Raw genomic sequence first — 20,050 nt, forward strand, 5'->3', positions numbered from 1 at the left:
ATCATCCCCAGGGCACATCAAGAGGCAACAGTCTGAGAAGTCCAGTCTTTCTGTGAAAGCAGCCTATTAGCTTATCATCATAGTTGCAGCCTGAGGGTCAGGCTTCTAACTAAATACACATCTGAGGGCCAACTGTAATCCTTTCCAGAGGCCTCAGAGAGCAAGTGCTATCTTCGTGCTCTCCTGCCATGCTCCAAAATGCTAGTATCTCCTGGAGGGGAGCTTTTACACACATCTGGTTCCCTGTTTTTTATATCTGGTGCCTTTGTTTTGTGTGGCTGCTGCCCAGGGGACACTTCTTGATCGCCTGGCTATGTTGGCCAGCAGGGCTTGCATTACTGGGTCCCATGGGACTGTAACAAATGGAGAGACAGTTCTTGGCCAGCTATCGCCCCCAGGGCACAGCACAGACAGCAGACTGAAACACAGTCCCAGTCTTTCTGTGAAAGAAGCCTATTTGCTTGTCCTGGAGCTTCAGCCTGAAGAGCAGGCTCCTGGTTTGGCACACATCTAGGAGCCTACTAAGGTGCTCTCTGGAGACAGAGGCTGGTGGATGCCATCTTTGCATTATCCCTCTGACTCATTCCAGGTCACCAGCATCTCCCAGAAAGGAGTTTGTACACTTCTCTGGTGCCCCAGTTTTTGCGACTGCCACACAGCTCTAGGCTGCCCAGCTCTGGTGGCCAGTGGGACTTATGCCTGCAGTACCACAGGACTGTATATATTTGTATACTTTAAAAGCTGCTGCCTGAGCATCTGGTTTCCAATCAGCCTGTATCTAGGTGCTGACTGAGATCCTCCCCTTTGGGATGTTGACAGATCTTGGGACACCCTCAACTACTGGGAACCACTAAAAATAAAATAGGCCACTTGGACAATCACAAAAGTTTGAGAGAGAACCAAGAGCTAAGACAGAGTTGAATGATAAGGTTTATCCCCTATACAAGGCCACCCTCTCGAAACTAGGAGAGGTGGCTGTTTTATCTAAGGCATAGACATCAACACAGAAAGTCAAGGAAAATGAAGAAACACAGGAATATGTTCCAAACAATTAACAAGATAAAACTTCAGGCAAAGTCCTTAATGAAACAGAGATAAGTGATTTACCTGATAAAGAGTTCAAAATAATGGTCATAAAGATGCTCACTGGGCTCGGGGGAAGAACTGATGAACACAGGAGAACTTCAACAAAGAGATAAAAAATATAAGGAAGTATCAAGTAGAAGTCAGAGAGCTGAAGAATACAAAAACTGAAGTGAAAAATACACTATAGGGGTTCAAAAGCAGTCTAGATGAAGCAGAAAAAACGATCAGTGAACTGGAAGACAGGGCAATGGAACTCATCCAATCAGAGCAGCAAATAGAAAAAAGAATGAAAAAAAGTGAAGAGAGCTTAGGGGACTTATGGGACAACATCAAGCAGACTAACATGCGCATTATAGGGATCCCAGAAGGAGAACAGAGAGAGAAAGAGGCAGAAAACTTATTTGAAGAAATAATGGCTGGGACCAGCCCAGTGGCATAGTGGTTAAGTTCGCTCACTCTGCTTCAGCAGCCCGGGGTTCACAGGTTCAGATCCCAGGTGCAGACCTATGCACCGCTTATCAAGCGATGCTGTGGCAGGCGTCCCACATAAAACAGAGGAAGATGGGCACAGATGTTAGCTCAGGGCCAACTTCCTCACCAAAACAAAAGAACGAATGGGCCAGCCTGGTGGAGTAGCAGTTAAATGTGCATGCTCCGCTGTGGCGGCCCAGAGTTCACAGGTTCAGATCTCAGGCGTGCACTGATGCACCACTTGTCAAGCCATGCTATGGCAGCATCCCATATAAAGTAGAGGAAGATGAGCACAGATGTTAGCCCAGGGTCAGTCTTCCTCAGCAAAAGAGGAGGATTGGCATCAGATGTTGGCTCAGGGCTAATCTTCCTCACAAAAAAAAAGTAAAGAAAAAAAAAAAAAGAAAGAATGGCTGAAAACATTCCTAACCTGCAAAAGAAAACAGACATCCAGATCCAGGAAGCCCAGTGGGTTCCAAATAAGAGGAACCTAAAAAGACCCACACGAAGACATATTATAATTAAAATGTCAAAAGTTAAAGACAAGGAGAGAATCTTAAAAGCAGCAAGAGAAAAACAACTTGTTATATACAAGGAAAGCCCAATAAGACTATCATCAGATTTTTTAGCAGAAACTTTGCAGGCGAGAAGGGAGTGGCACAATATATTCAAAGTGCTGAAAGAAAAAAAACTTCCAACCAAGAATACTCTACCAGGCAAAATTGTCCTTCAGAGTTGAAGGAGAGAGAAACAGTTTTCCAGACAAGCAAAAGCTAAAGGAGTTCATCACTACTAGACAAGCCTTATAAAAAATGTTAAAGGGACTTCTTTAAGCTGAAATAAAATGGTGCTAATTAGTAACAGGAAAACTTATGAAGGTATAAATCTCACTGGTAAAGGTAAACCTATAATAAAATTCATAATAATTTAATGTTGTAAAGGTGGTGGATTAGTCACTTATAAAACTAGTATGAAGGTTAAAAGATAAAAGTAGTAAAAACAACTATAACTACAATAATTTGTTAAGGCATACACAAGATAAAAGGATGTAAATTGTGAAATCAAATACATAAAATGTAGGGGAGAGTAAAAATGTAGAGCTTTAGAATGCATTCAAAGTTAAGTTGTTATCAATTTAAAATAGACTCTTATAAATATAAGTTGTTGTATGTAAGCCTTATGGTAACCACAAAGCAAAAATCTATAGTAGATACACAAGAGAAAGAGAAAGGAATCTAAGCATACCACTACAGATAATCATCAAATTGCAAAGGAAGAGAGCAAGAGAAGAAGAAAGGAACAGAAGAACTACAAAACAGCCAGAAAACAATTAACAAAATGGCAATAGGTGCATTTCTATCAATAATTACTTTAAATGTAAAATTGACTAAGTTCTCTAATAAAAAGACATAGGGTGGCTGGATGGATAAAAAAGCAAGACCCATCTATATGCTGCCAACAAGAGACTCACTTCAGATACAGTCCTGCACCACATAATGACATTTCAGTGAACGACAGACCACATATATGACAGTGGTCCTATAAGATTATAATTGAGCTGAAAAATTCCCATCACCTGGTGATGTTGTAGCCATTGTAACATCATAGTGCAATGCATTACTCAAGTGTTTGTGGTAATGCTGGTGTAAACAAACCTACTGCACTGCCAGTTATATAAAAGTATAGCACATACAATTATGTACACTACATAATACTTGATAATAAACAACTATGTTACTGCTTTATGTATTTACTATACTATACTTTTTATTATTATTTTAGAATATACTCTTTCTACTTATAAAAAAATTTTACTGTAAAATAGTATGCCATATTATGCTGGCAGCAGCCTCATACATCTCGTGTTTACTATGTCTCTTGATTGCATCATTTTCTCTTATGCTTTATTTAATCTCATGTTGTTTTGTTCATCATGGCCCTAAATGTACAAAATCCACTGCTAATGTTGCCAGTTAGAGGCCTCATTGAATGGTTGACATGGAAACAAAATTAATAGTGATTAAGGACTACAAAGGTGGAAAATCAGTGATGGTTATTGCTCACCAGTCAGGCATGTCCTATTCAACCATACCTACGATCTTGAAGATCAAGAACAAAGTGACAGAAGCTGTTAAAGGATCTGCTTTATTGCAGGCAATGAGACTAACAAAAATTCGAGAAGGGCCTATATCAGACATGGAGAAAATTCTAATGACCTGGATTGAAGACCAGACACAGAAGCATATCCCTCTCAGCACCATGATGATAAAGGCCAAAGCAAAAAGTTTATTGCAATGTTGAAAGAAAAGACTGGACCTGACTTCAATGTTGAATTTACTGCTAGCTCTGGGCAGTTAAAAAAATTCAAGAATCATTATTCATTACATAATGTGAAAGCAAGTGGTGAGTCTGTGAGTGCTGATGTGAAGGCAGCTGAAGAATTTTTAGAAACTCTAGATAAGCTGATTGTGGGGGAAAATTACCTGCCAGAACAAATATTCGATATAGATAAAACCTCCCTATTCTGGAAAGAGATGCCTGAAAGTACTTTCATCCATAATGAGACCAAGTCAATGCCAGGTTTCAAGGCTTTTAAGGACAGGATAACAGTCTTGCTTGGGGACAATGTTGTAGGCTACAGATTGAAATTCTTTGTGATCTGGCACAGTGAGAACCTCAGGGCCTTCAAGCATATCAATAAGCACACACTGCCACTGTACTACAGGAGCAATAAGAAGTCATGGATGACCCAACTCCTCTTTCAGGATGCCCTCCTGAATTGCCATGCCAATGAAATGGAGAACTACTGTTTGGAGACTAACATACCTTTCAAGATTTTACTTGCTGATAATGCTCCCAGACATTCTCCTTTAATTGATGATCTTCATCCCAATATCAAAATGGTGTTTCTCCCTCCAAACAATGGATCAGGGAACTACAGCAGCTTTTAAGGCCTACTACCTGAGAATGACCTTTGCCCAGACTATTGCTGCAACTGAGGAAGACACTGATGCAATTCTGGAAGTATTACAACATCTATGACTGCACCAAGAACCTTGCTTGGCCTTGAAGTGATGTCACCAAGGAGTGTACGTATAGCATATAGAAGAAGACATTCAAGGGGTTCATCCATGACTTCGAAGGATTTGCCAAGGATGAGGAGGTTGTAAAAATCAATAAGGCTATGGTTGAGATGGCAAATAACTTGAACTTGGGTGTGGATGAGGATGACACTGAGGAGCTCCTACAGGTGGTTTCTGAGGAATTGACTAATGAGGAGTTGTTGGAAATGGAACAGGAATCATAGCTTAATAAGAGGCAAGAGAAAAGGAAACTGCAGGAAAAGAAAAAGAAGAACCTCTAACAAAAATCATAGTGAAGGGTTTAGCAGAAGCTTTTGCAGAACTCAATAAGCTCCCTAAAAAGTTTGAAAACATGGACTCCCATGCAGCATTCATTGTTATAATGGGAGATGACAGCTCCATGCATGTTATTTCCCCTGAAGACTTTCCAATGGGACAAGATATGGAGGTGGAAGACAGTGATATTAATGATCCTGACCCTATGTAGACCTAGACTAATGTGTGTGTTTGTGTCTTAGTTTTTCATTAAAAAAGTTTGAAAAGTAAAAAAAACAATAATTTTAAAAATAGAAAAAAGCTTATATAATAAAGATATAAAGGAAGAAAATATTTTTGCACAGCTGTACAATGTGTTTGTGTTTTAAGCTAAGTGTTAGTACAAAATAGTCAAAAATTTAAAAGTTTATAAAGTAAAAACGTTATAGTAAGCTAAGGTTAATTCATTATTGAAGAAAGAAAAATTTTTTCATAAATTTAGTTTAGCCTATGTGTACAGTGTTTATAAAGTCTACAGTGGTGTACAGTAATGTCCTAGGCCTTCTATTCACTCACCACTCACTCACTGACTCACCCAGAGCAACTCCCAGTCCTACAAGCTCCATTCATGGTAAGTACCCTATATAACTGCACCATTTTTTTATCTTTTATAAAGGTACGGTATTTTTACCATACCTTTTCTATGTTTAGAAAGATATAGATACATAAATACTTACCATTGTGTTACAATTGCCTGGAGTATTCAGTATAGTAACATGCTGTACAGGTTTGTAGTCTACGTGCAATAGGCTATACCATATAGCCTAGGTGTGTGGTAGGCTATACCATCTAGGTTTGTGTAAGTACACTCTATGATGTTTGCACAATGACAAAATCACCTAACAATGCGTTTCTCAGAATGTATCCCTGTAGTCAAGTGATGCATGACTGTATAAGGACACACACAGACTGAAAGTGAAAGGATGGAAGAAGATATTCCATACAAATGGAAACCAAAAAAAAAGCTGAGGTAGCTATACTTATATCAGGCAAAATGGACTTTAAAACAAAGACTGTAATAAGAGACAAAGAAAGTCATTACATAATGATAAAGGGAATAATCCTACAAGAGGATATAATATTTGTAAATATTTATGCACTCAACATAGGAACATCTAAATATATAAAGCAAATACTAACAGACCTAAAGGGAGAAATACACAACAATACAATAATAGTAGGGAATTTTATTACCACACTTTAATCAATAGATAGATCATCCAGACAGAAAGTCAGTAAGGAAACATTGGCCTTAAATGACACATTAGACCAGATGGTCTGAACAGACATTTACAGAACATTCCATCCAAAAGCAACAGAATACACATTCTTCTCAAGTGCACATGGAACATTCTCCAGGATAGGTCATGTGTTAGGCCACAAACAAGTCTTACTACATTTTAAAAGATTGAAATCTTATCAAGCATCTTTTCCAATCACAATAAAATGAAACTAGAAATCAATTACAGGAAGAAAACTGGAAAATTCACAAACATGTGAAGATTAAACAACATGCTACTGAACAACCAATGGGCCAACAAAGAAATCAAAAGAGAAATCAAAAAATACCTTGAGACAAATGAAAATGGAAATGCAACATATCAAAACTTATGGGATGCAGCAAAAGCTGTTCTGAGAGGACATTCATAGCGATAAATGCCTACATCAAGAAACAAGAGAAATCTCAAATAAACAACCTAAATTCACACCTAAAGGAACTAGAAAAAGAAGAAGAAATGGAGTCCAAAGTTAGTAGAAGGAAGGAAATAACAAAGATCAGAGTGAAAATGAATGAAATATAGACTAAAAAGACAATAGAAAAGCTCAATAAAACTAAGAACTGGTTTTTTGAAAAGATAAACAAAATTGACAAACCTTTAGCTAGACTTACCAAGCAAAAGATAAAGATAACTCAAATAAATAAAATCAGAAATGAAAGAGGAGACTTTACAACTGATACCACAGAAACAGAAAGGATCATGAGACTACTATGAACAATTATATGCCAACAAATTGGACAACATAGGAGAAATGGATAAATTCCTGGAAAGAGGCAACCTACAAAGATTGAATCATGAAGAAACAGAAAATCTGAACAGATGAATTATTAGTAAGGAGATGGAATCAATAATCAAAAACCTTCCAAAAAACAAAAGTCCAGGACCAGACGACTTCACTGTTGAATTCTACCAAGCAGTCAAAGAAGAATTACTACCAATCCTTCTCAAACTCTTCCAAATAATTGAAGAGGAAGGAATACTCCCAAACTCATTTTACAAGGCCAGCATTACCCTGATACCAAAACCAGACTAGGATGCTACAAGAAAAGAAAATCACAGACCAATATCCCTGAGGAACATAGATGCAAAAGTTCTCAACAAAATATTAGCACAGGGGGCTGGCCCAGTGGTGCAAGTGGTTAAGTGCGCTCGCTCCACTGCAGCGGCCCGGGGTTCGCCAGTTAGGATCCCTGGTGCACACCGATGCACTGCTTGTCGAGCCATGCTGTAGTGGCATCCCATATAAAGTACAGGAAGATGGGCACGGATGTTAGCTCAGGGCCAGTCTTTCTCAGAAAAAAAGAGGAGGATTGGCATCAGATGTTAGCTCAGGGCTGATCTTCCTCACAGAAAAAAAATATTAGCACAGAGTGACATCAGCAACATAGTGGAGTGAGCTGTTCCATTTGTCTCTCCCCCTTTGATCTACAACTAAATGGACATTCATTGAGCAGCAGAGGATACCCACACAGCACATCAGGACGCCTGAGATACCTATGCAGCTATATATCCGAAGGTGGATGGACTACCCCCAAGGAGGTGGTGGAGATAGGTGAGCACTGTCTAGCCCCCTGGCAGCCATGTACATGCTTATGACTGCTCTCCCAGATGGAGTGCCCATAGCACTGCTGTGGCCCTGAGGGTGGGAGCACTCCTCGGTGTGACTGCAGGAACAGGTGCTGGAAGCTCTGAGCCCCCCCATGATCACTTTCCCATCTGGTGGGAGAGCCCACAGTGCCACTGTGGCTCCCAGGGAGAGGCCCAGCCTCGGACTCAGTGGGGAGGCCCCAACCACCAAGCACAACAGCTGGTGTGACCTAGGAGGAGATGGCAGCAGATCTGCGTGCCTGGGCGAACGAGTTCCCAGCTGCCATGAATGCCCATAGTACTGCTGCAGCCCCAAAGGGGAGAGCGCATCTCAGTGGGACTATGGGAGCAGGCAGTGGCAGCCCCGAGCCCCTGTATTATTGCTTTCCCATTCAGTGGGAGAGCCCTCAGGGCCACTGCGGTCCCAAGGAGTGGCCCAGGCTTGGAAAGGCACAGCTGACAGGGATTTCAGTAGGCTCAGAATACACAGCTCCTGCCCCCCAGTGGTGGCAGGTAGAATCTGCAATGAGATACTATCACTATGCAAATACACAAATCCACCCCATAAAATAGTATGAATAAGTATATTAATACTCCAGACCAGAAGGAAAAATACAAACACCTAGAAATTAATTTTGAAGGCACAGAAATCTATGATCTAAATGACAGACAATTCAAAATAGCTATCACAGAAAAACTTAACAAGTTACAAGAGGACTTGGAAAGACAGTTCAATGAAATCAGGAACAAAATTAATGAACAGAGGGCATTCTTCACAAACGAGATCAAAACTATAAAGAAAAACCAATCAGAAATGTTGGAGATAAAAAACACAATGAATGTGATGAAGAAAAATCTAGAGTCCTTAAATAACAGAGCTGATATTATAGAGGAAATAATTAGCAATTTAGAGGCTAGGAATATAGAAATGCTTCAGATGGAGGAAGAGAGAGAACTAAGACTAAAAAGAAATGAAGAAATTCTCCAAGAAATATCTGAATCAATTAGGAAATGCAACATAAGAATTACAGGTATTTCAGAGGGAGAAAGGAGCAGAGAGCTTGTTCAAAGAAGTAATAGCTGAGAACTTCCCAAACTGGGGGAAGGAGCTGGAATTACAAGAAAAAAAGCTAATAGAACTCCTAATTACATCAATGTAAAAAGACCTTCGCCAAGGCATGTATTAGTGAAACTGGCAGAAGTCAATGACAAAGAAAAAATATTAAGGGCAGCAAGGCAGAAGAAAATAACCTACAAAGGAACCCCTACCATGCTTTCAGCGGATTTCTCAGCAGGAAGCTTACAAGCTAGGAGAGAGTGATGTTATATTCAAAATTCTGAAAGACAAAAACATTCAGCCAAGAATACTCTATCTAGCAAAAATATACTTCAGGTATGATGGAGAAATAAAAACTTTCCCAGATAAACAAAAGCTAAGGGAGTTCATCACCACAAGACGCCCCCTACAAGATGTGATCTAGAAGGCCCTCTTGCCTGGAAAAGAAAAGAGTTTACAAAGCCTTAAGCAAGGAGATAAATAGGCAGACAAAATCAGAAAATTGTAACTCTCTATCAGAACATATTAGCAAACACTTAATTATAACATTAAAGATAAAGGGAAGGAAAACATTGAGAATAAAAATAATCACTTCATTTTAACCACAGACTCACAACACAAAATGGAATAAGTTGTGACAACATTAACATAGAAGGGGAAGAGGAAAGTGAAGGAATCTGCTTAGACTAAGGAAATAAAAGGCTATCAGAAAATGGACTATCTCATCTACGAGATCTTTTATACAAACCTCACAGTAATCACTAAACAAAAAATCCAAACAGAGACACAAACGATAAATAATGAGAAAACCATCACAGAGAGTCACCAAACTGAATTGGCAGTCCAAAATACACAGGATGAGAAAGAAGGGAAATATAGAACAACTAGAAAACAAGTGATAAGATGGCAGCATTAAGCGCTCATATGTCAATAATCAGTCTAAATGTAAATGGATTGAATTCCCCAATCAAAAGACACAGAGTGGCTGGATGGACTAAAAAACAAGACCCAACAATATGCTGCCTCCAGGAAATACATCTCAGTTCTAAAGACAAACACAGTCTTAGAGTGAAGGGATGAAAGATGATGCTCCAAGGTAATGGCAAAAAAAGAAAGCAGGTGTCGCCATACTTATATCAGACAAAGTAGACTTCAAGATAGAAAAGGTAATGAGAGACAAAGAGGGACAGTATATAATGATAAAAGGGACATTCCACCAAGAGGATATAACAGTTATAAATATATATGCACCTAACACAAGAGCACCAAAGTCCATAAAGCAACTATTAACACACCTAAAAGGAGATATTAACAGCAACACCATGATAGTAAGGGACATTAACACCCCACTTTCACCAATGGATAGATCATCCAGACAGAAAGTCAATAAGGAATGAATGGAACTAAATGAAAAACTTGACCAGATGGACTTAATAGATCTTAATAGATATATATAGCACAGTTCATCCAGTATCATCAGAATACACCTTCTTCTCCAGTGCGCATGGAACATTCTCAAAGATAGATGTGTTTGGGAAATAAGGCAAGCCTCAATATATTTAAGAAGATTGAAATCATATCAAGCATCTTTTTCCAACCATAATGCTATGAAACTAGAAATCAACTACAAGAAAAAAGCTGGGAGAGTAACGAACATGTGAAGACTAAACAACATGCTACTGAACAACCAATGGATCATTGAAGAAATTAAAGGAGTAATCAAAGAATATATGGAGAAAAATGAAAATGAAAATACACCATACCAACTCATATGGGATGCAGCAAAAACAGTCCTGAGAGGGAAATTTACAGCAATACAGGCCCAGCTTAAACACAAGAAAAATATTAAATAATCCATCTTAAACGACACCTAACAGAACTAGAAAAAGAAGAACAAAACAAGGCCCAACGTCAGCAGAAAGAGGGAAACAATAAAAATTAGACCAGAAATAAATGAAGTTGAAACCCAAAAAACAGTAGAAAGGATCAAGGAAACTAAGAGAGGGTTGTTTGAGAAGATAAAATTGACAAACCCTTAGCCAGACTCACTAAGAAAAAGAGAGAGAAGGCTCAAATAAATAAAATTAGACATGAAAGAGGAGAAATTACAACAGATACCAGAGAAATACACAGGATTATAAGAGAATACTATGAAAAACTATATGCCAACAAATTGGACAATCTAGAAGAAATGGGTAAATTTTTAGACTCGTACACCCTCCCAACACTGAACCAAGAAGAAACAGAGAACCTGAATAGACCAATCACAAGTAAAGAGATTGAAACTGTAATCAAAAGCCTCCCAAAAAATAAAAGTCCAGAACCAGATGGCTTCTCTGGAGAATTCTACCAAACATTCAAAGTAGATCTACTACCTACCCTTCTCAAACTATTCCGAAAAGTTGAAGACGACAGAACACTTCCTAACACATTTTACAAGGCCAACATCACCCTGATCCCAAAGCCAGACAAGGACAACACAAAGAAGGAAAATTATAGGCCAATATCACTGATGAACGTAGATGCGAAAATCCTCAACAAAATATTGGCAAACCTAATATAGCAATACATCAAAAGGATCATACACGATGATCAAGTGGGATTTATACCTGGAATGCAGGGACAGTTCAACATATGCAAATCAATCAATGTGATACACCACATTAACAAAATGAGAAATAAAAATCATATGATCCTGTCAATAGATGCAGAGAAAGCATTTGACAAGATCCAACATCCATTTATGATAAAAACTCTCAACAAAATGGGTATGGAAGGAAAGTACCTCAACATAATAAAGGCCATATATGACAAACCCATAGCCAACATCATACTCAATGGGGAAAAACTGAAAGCCATTCCTTTGAGAACAGGAACAAGACATGGGTGCCCACTCTCACTACTCTTGTTCAACACAGTACTGGATGTTTTGGCCAGAGGAATTAGGCCATAAAAAGAAATAAAATGTATACAAATAGCAAGGAAGAACTGAAACTCTCGCTGTTTGCAGATGACATGATTTTATATATAGAAAACTCTAAAGAATCCATCGGAAAACTATTAGAAATAGTTTATTAGAAATAATCAACCACAGCAAAGTTTCAGGGTACAAAATTAACTTACAAAAATCAGTTGCATGTCTATACTCTAATAATGAACTAACAGAAAGAGAACTCAAGAATACAATCCCATTTATAATCACAACAAAAAGAATAAAATATCTAGGAATAAATTTAACCAAGGAGGTGAAAGACCTGTACAATGAAAACTATAAGACATTATTGAAAGAAATCTATGATGACATAAAGAAATGGAAAGATAGTCCATGCACATGGATTGGAAGAATAAACATAGTTAAAATGTCCATACTACCTAAAGCAATCTACAGATTCAATGCAATTCCAATCAGCATCCCAGTGACATTGTTCATTGAAATAGAACAAAGAATCCTAAAATTCATATGGGGCAACAAAAGACTACTAATAGCTAAAGCAATCCTGAAGAAAAAGAACAAAGCTGGAGGCATCACAATCCCTGACGTCAAAATATACTACCAAGCTATAGTAATCAAAACAGCATGGTACTTGTAGAAAAACAGACATACAGATCAATGGAACAGAATTGAAATCTCAGAAATAAAACCACACATCTACGGAGAGCTAATCTGTGCCAAAAGAGCTAAGAACATACAACGGAGAAAGGGAAGTCTCTTCAATAACTGGTGTTGGAAAAACTGGACAGCCACTTGCAAAAGAATGAAGTAGACCATTATCTTTCACCATACACAAAAATTAACTCAAAATGGATTAAAGACTTGAAGGTAAGACGTGAAACCATAAAACTCCTAGAGGAAAATATAGGCAGTACACTCTTTGACATCAGTCTTAGATGGATCTTTTCAAATAACATGTCTACTCAGGCAAAGGAAATAAAAGAAAAAAATAAACAACTGGGACTTCATCAGACTAAAGAGCCTCTGCAAGGCTAAGGAAACCAGGAACAAAACAAAAAGACAACCTACCAACTGAGAGAAAATATTTGCAAATCATATATCCAACAAGGGGTTAATCTCCAAAATATATAAAGAACTCATACAACTCAACAACAAAAAAAATGAACAACCTGATCAGAAAATGGGCAGAGGATATGAATAAACATGTTTCCAAAGAAGATATACAGATGGCCAACAGGCACATGAAAAGATGTTCAACATCACTAAGCCTCAGGGAAATGCAAATCAAAACTACAATGAGATATCACCTTATACCTGTTAGAATGGCTGTAATTACCATGACAGAAAACAACAAATGTTGGAGAGGATGTGGAGAAAAGGGAACCCTCATACACTGCTGGTGGGAATGCAAACTGGTGCAGCCACTATGGAAAACAGTATGGAGATTTCTCAGAAAGGTAAAAATAGAAATACCGTATGACCCAGCTATTCCACTACTGGGTATGTATCCAAAGTACTTGAAATCAACAATTCAAAGAGACTTATGCACCCCTATGTTCATTGCAGTATTATTCACTATAGCCAAGACATGGAAGCAACCTGAGAGCCCATCAACTGATGAATGGATAAGGAAGATGTGGTCTATATATGCAATGTAATACTACTCAGCTGTAAAAAACACAAAATCATCCCATTTGCAACAACATGGATGGAACTTGAGGGTATTATGTTAAGCGAAATAAGCAAGACAGAGAAAGACAAACACCACATGATTTCACTCATATGTGGAAGATAAACAAATACATGGAGAAAGAGAACACATTAGTGGTTACCAGAGGGGAAGGCGGTGTGGGAGTGGGCATAAGGGGTAAAGGGGCACATATATATGGTGACTGACAAATAATAATGTACACCTGAAATTTCACAATGGTATAAACTATTATGACCTCAATAAAATTTTAAAAAACATTAGCAAACCAAATTCAACAATACATTAAAAGTATCATACACCATGTTCAAGTGAGATTTATTCCAGGGATGCAGGCATGGTTCATTATCCGCAAGTCAACCAATGGGATACAACACATTAACAAAATGAAAGATAAAAATCATATGATTATTTCAATAAATGTAGGAAAAGCATTTGACAAAATTCAGTATCCATTTGTGATAAAAACTCAGTGAAGTGGGTATAGAGGGGATGTACCTAAACATAATAAAGGCCATATATGACTGGCTCACAACTAACACCATACTCAATGGTGAAAAGCTGAAAGCTCTTTCTCTTAAGATCAGGAACAACACAAGGATGCCCACTCTTGCCACTTTTATTCAACAGAGTATCAGATGTCCTAGCCAGAGCAAGTAGGCCAGAAAAAGAAATAAAAGTCATCCAAATCAGAAAGGAAGAAGTAAAACTGCCACTATTATCAGATGACATGATATTATATATAGAAAACCCTAAAGACTCCAACAAAAAACTGTTAGAATTAATATACAAATTCAGTAAAGTCATAGGATTCAAAACCAATACACAAAAATCTGTTGCATTTCTAGACACTAATAACAAACTATCAGAAAGAGAAATTAAGAAAAAAAAATCCCATTTACAATTGCATAAAAAAGAATAAAATACCTAGGAATAAATTTAACCAAGGAAGTTAAAGACCTGTACATTGAAAAGTTTAAGACATTGATGAAAGAAATTGAAGAAGACACAAATAATTGGAAAATTATTCCATGCTCATGGGTTGGAGAATGAATATTGTTAAAATGTACAGTCTACCCAAAGCAATCTGCAGATTCAATGCAATCCCTATCAAAATTCCAATGGCATTTTTTGCATAAGTAGAACAAACTAAAATTTGTATGGAACCACAAAAGACCTTGAATGGCTAAAGCAATCTTAAGAAAGAAGAACGAAGCTGGAGGCATCACACTCCCTGATTTCAAACTGTATTACAAAGCCATAGTAATCAAGACAGTATGTTGTTGGTATAATATAGATCAATGAAACAGAATAGAGAGCCCAGAAAGAAAACCATATATGTTCAATTAATTTATGCCAAAGAAGCCAAAAATTTACAATGGGAAAAGAACAGTCTCTTCAATAAATGATGCTGGGAAAACTGGATAGCCATATGAAAAAGAATGAAACTGGATCACTATTTTACACCATACACAAAAATGAACTCAAAATGTATTAAATTATATTTTCTTACTTGAATGTAGGACCCAAAACCATAAAATTCCTAGAAGAAATCATAGGCAGTAAGTTCTTTGACATTTGGTGATGATTTTTTGAATTTGACAGTAAAAGCAAAGGCAACAAAAGCAAAAATAAACAAGTGGAGCTACATCAAACTAAAAAGCTTCTGCACAGCAAAGAAAATCATCAACAAAATGAAAAGGCAATCTACTGAATGGGAGAAAATATTTGCAAATCATATATCTGATGAGGGGTTAATATCAAAAATGTATAAAGAACTCATACAACTAAATAGCAAAAAACCAAAGAATCCAATTAAAAATGGGCAGAGGATCTGAATAGACATTTTTCCAATTAAGACATACAAATGGCCAACAGGTACATGAAAAGTACTTCACATCACTAATCATCAGGGAAATGCAAATCAAAACCACAATGAGATATCACCTCACATATGTTAGAATGGCTATTATTAAAAAAGACAAGAAATAACAAGTGTTGGTGAGAATATGTTGAAAAGGAAACCCTGGTGCACTGTTGGTGGGAATGTAAATTGGTGCAGCCACTATGGATAAAAAAATTAAAAATAGAGCTACCATATTATCCAGCAATTCAACTTCTGGGTATTTATCTGAAGAAACTGAAAACACTAACTGGAAAAGATACATGCACCCCCATGTTCATTTCAGCATTATTTACAATAGCCAAGGTATAGAAACAACTGAAGTTTCCACTGAGGGATGAATGGATAAAGAAAATGTGGTGTATATATGTATATACAATAGAATATTATTCAGCCATAAAAAAAGAAATATTCCCATTTTTGACAACATGGATGGACCTTGAGGGCATTATGCTAAGTGAAATAAGTCAGACAGAGAAAGACAAATGCCGTGTGATCTTACTTATATGTGGAATCTAAAAAAAAAAAGACCCTGAGCTCATAGAGACAGAGAACAGATTGGTGATTGCCAGAGGTGCGGGGTGAGGGTGGGCAAAATGGATGAAGAGTGTCAAAATGTACCAACTTCCAGTTATAAAATAAACAAGCCTTGGGAATGTAATATACAGCAGGATGACTATAGTTAATAATACTGTATTGCATATTTGAAAGTTGCCAAGAGAGTAAATCTTAAAAGTGCTCATCACAAGAGAAAAAATTTTGTAACTATGTATGGTGACAGATGTTAATTAGACTTATTGTGGTGATCACTTTGCAATATATACATATATAGAATTATTATGTTGTACACCCGAAACTAACATAATGTTGTATGTCAATTACATCTCGATTGAAAAAAGAAGATTCTTGTTGTCTTCTGGCTCTCTTTTAATTGCTTTTGCATAATCAGGCAAGGTTCATGCCCTCTAGGAACCCTGTAATTGTCCAGGAAGTGTTGCTTGAAGATGTCAGAAATCTGGGAAGAATGGCCACGAGTGGGGAAGGCAGCAGAGTCTCAGCTCTGTCACTTCCTACCTGTTTGACCTTGAGCAAGATCTCTTACTTCTCTGAGCATTGATATCTTCGTTTCTAAAATGAACTTAATGTCTTCCCTACCACACACAATTGTTATAAGGACTGAAGTATAATAGCATATTATCAGGATTAGCATTCTTATCCTGCAAGTAAACTCCCCATTCTGTAGGCCACTAAGATTGTGCCCTAGGACTGGTGTCTTCTCAGTGCCTGTGATGGGTATCTTCTGAAAGCCACCTTTGAAAGGAACAAAGTTCAGAACCCACACTCAGGGACGGCGTAGGCTCAAAGTGGAGAGAGGGTGTCCAGGTTGAGTCAGGGGGATGTGTATGGCACCAAATCTCAGAAAGGGAGATTTGAACACTGAGTACTCAAATCTTGGAACTGGAACCCAAGACTGATCAATGTTATCCTTTTCTCTCCCCTCCTCCTTTTTTTCTTTTCTTCTTTTGTCGTTTCAGGTGCATGATGACTGCAGGAGACGGTTTTCCAAGGAATGCTGGTTTGGAAGTCATCGAACATCAGTCATTCCTCCCACTGCCCTCAGCGACCCTAAAGGAGATGGTGAGTTGCTAAACTTTAACCTCAGAAATACACGGAGGTGAGAGGGAAGGTACAAAGACTGGAAAAAAGGACTGTGATTAAATTATTCTCCTCAACCAGTCAAACATTTCTGGGGAGTAGGAGTAGGCATATGTGTAGAGACACCTCGTGTTTCTCTTTAGACCTTTAGAGTGGTGAATGTTGATGTTTACGGTGTATATGTATGTGGGCATGTTCTCTGTAGCATCTGTCACAATTGTTTCTGAATGATCAGAATTAATTTCAGCTTTTTCTTGATTTCCAGACACTAGATAATCCATGAAATAAGTTTGTTTACATCCAGGTGGTCAAGAAAGAACTGCATGAGGGCCCAAGTCATGTTATTTTTAGAATGGAAACTAACACCAAGGTTGTCCCCAAATCTGAAACTAACATGGTCATTGCCCCAATACACTCCATTGATGCTTTGGCAATTTCTGGACACTAGTGATTTATTGAGAACTCTATTCATAATGGATTTGAAGGCTATGAAGAGATCCAAGATATGAGCATTGCCAGACCTTATGATTATTGTGGATCCAGGACATTGATATAATATGACAAGACAAATTAAAGTAGCATATGCTAAGCACCAAAGGAGTGGTAGAGACACTTAGAGATAAGAAAATGTTAGGAGTGTCAGCCAATTGTATGTAATAGGTTGCACAGAAAGGCGATAGTAATAAAAGCAATGCAGCAAGAGTAAACTTTGTATAGAGTCTTCTATCAGGAGGTCTGGAGATGTTAGAAAAGAGGAAGCAGGGGAAAAGGAGAGGGATATATTGTTTAGTTTTATGTTCGTTTTTTAAGAATGGATGAGACATGGAGGCAGCCTCGTGTAACGGAAAAAACAAGGGCCAGGAAACTATGAGTTTTAGTCACTTACTAGCTAGGTGACCTTGGGTAAGTCACTTACATTCTCCGAGCTTCACTTACCCCATCTGTAAATGGGAATGGTTGTAATTGTACATTGTGAGGATAAGTGATAATATGTAAAGGGCCTAACTATCCAGAAACATAGCCCCAAAAGGACTGCAGAACTAAATCCTAAGTCTTCTAGCCTAATGAAAACTGTAGACCCCCACAGGGATAATTCACTCTTTAGCACTTGCTAATGCTGCCTTTTTTAGTTCATATCATGTTTCCCACTTTTTCTTTGCTGCTTTTGAGACTCTCCTTTCTGTCATTGAGTTGTTCATTTACTTCTCCCATTATTCATTATTAAATAATGAGAGCTGTCATGATCAAAATCACATACCACAGCTAAAAAGACCTGACCTATTTACTAACAGTAAGAAATTTAGAAATCTAATATATTTAGCAACTGACATGCTACCATTTCACTAAGCCTGTGAAGAGATACACTGCCCGTTAATTTCAGTTTGTGTTAGCTTCACTCTATATATGGCCAATTTCACTTACTGGAGGAAAGTTCAAACCCTTCCCGGAATGTTTAATCTATATTTTGCTAATATGCTAATTTATCCATCTCTGACACGTGGCATGGCCACTGGTCCAGAAGTGATTAGTGAACCAACACTTCATTGACTTAAAAATTATCCCCATATTGATGTTTGCTGCCTACTTCATTGCCAAGGAAGAGCTAGCATTAGCTGGGAGCAAAGAAATGAAAAGAAAGAAGAGTATATAATTTCCCTAGTCAGAGAACAGAAGGAGGCAGTGATTTCCTGTAGCTGTTACAACACAGTTTTAGAATTAGACATAGCACATGTGCACATGTGTGCACATACACACACACACTCAGAGCCACTCTAGTCTCTTCCAGTTCATTTCCCAACCCTAACACAGATACAGACATTGGTACATGGAATGAGCCATTCACATAAGTTTCTGCAGGCAAGCATACTCAAATGTCCCCATAATGACATGCACAGACACCAAGGTAACCTCACTCAGGGATGCATGCATATATTATACTCAGATCCACTGAAATATTTATCCACATAGAGTTGCCTACCACATAGTTGAGTAGAGAGGTGATGAGATTGATAACTTGGTAAATAAGAGATTCTTGAGTGGATAGGAGAAGGAAGGGACTAGGTGGAAGATGGGATTAATAGAAGAGGAGAAGTAGCAAACTAGTCAGTCAAGCAAACTCAGACTGCTAATGAAAGTCAACCTAGTTTTAAATCTGAGACTTTGCTCACCCCCACAGGGACCTGGGGGAGGATGTCTTTGAGCAAACTGAAGGATGCCTACCTCAGCATCTCACAAATCACCCCAAATAGGTGTTAAGGGTCTGCCAGCTCTCCTTTGTAATTGGCCCACAGGTTCTGTGCTTCCTGTCCTTGTGGAAGTTGTATTTTTTTTTTAGTTTGTTTTCTCCTATGCTATATCACTTCTTATTCTTGTTATAGATTGTCAACTAATGGCGTTGCTCCTTTATTTTGCTTTCTACCAATGACATAACATTATTGCTTAAAAGCACCTGAGCTAAGCCATTCTTTTTGTGTATTGTCTCATGAAATGTCCCACGAGTTAGCTTTTAGCCTTTCCTCCTAATCATCTGCAATCTTGATCCAACTGAATGTCACTCTTGAGAGCCCTTCTTTCTGTCATGTATTACTTGGCCTGTGATTTCTTAGGAATGTCTTCTAAGACCTTCCTATCTTTTTGACTCTTTCTGGCTTCTTGGCCTAGGCAAATATGCTCTTTAATGGAAGGTTCCCTGTTGGGAAGTCCCACCCCATCTTAGAGATGATAAGGTGATCTGCTCCAACCCCTCTGGCCAGGCGAGGGAATCCTTTCTCCAGCACCCAGGGTGGAGGCATCCAGCTGATGACTTTCTGAGGAAGCGCTTGCCCTTGTTGAGTAGCTCTCATCCATTCACTCATGCATTTATTCAGTCAACAGACTCTAATTTCTTTTTCTTTTTTTTTTTGTGAGGAAGATCAGCCCTGAGCTAACATCCGTGCTAATCCTCCTCTTTT

The 20,050-nt window shown here is 38.1% G+C and overlaps 1 protein-coding gene across 3 annotated transcripts in view; it reads left to right on the top strand.

Annotated features, from left to right (window-relative positions):
* The window catches only part of DGKK (diacylglycerol kinase kappa), a 116,276-nt gene that overhangs the window by 64,455 nt on the left and 31,771 nt on the right, over nucleotides 1-20,050 (top strand). For all 3 annotated transcript variants that reach the window (XM_087427235.1, XM_087427237.1, XM_087427236.1), the window contains one exon: nucleotides 16,979-17,081. In XM_087427235.1, the coding sequence (XP_087283361.1) occupies nucleotides 16,979-17,081 (103 nt within the window). The remainder of the gene's footprint in view (nucleotides 1-16,978; nucleotides 17,082-20,050) is intronic.

This window comes from Ceratotherium simum, chromosome X, assembly GCF_057802395.1.
Source record: "Ceratotherium simum simum isolate JZ-2026a chromosome X, ASM5780239v1, whole genome shotgun sequence".
NCBI lineage: Eukaryota > Metazoa > Chordata > Mammalia > Perissodactyla > Rhinocerotidae > Ceratotherium > Ceratotherium simum.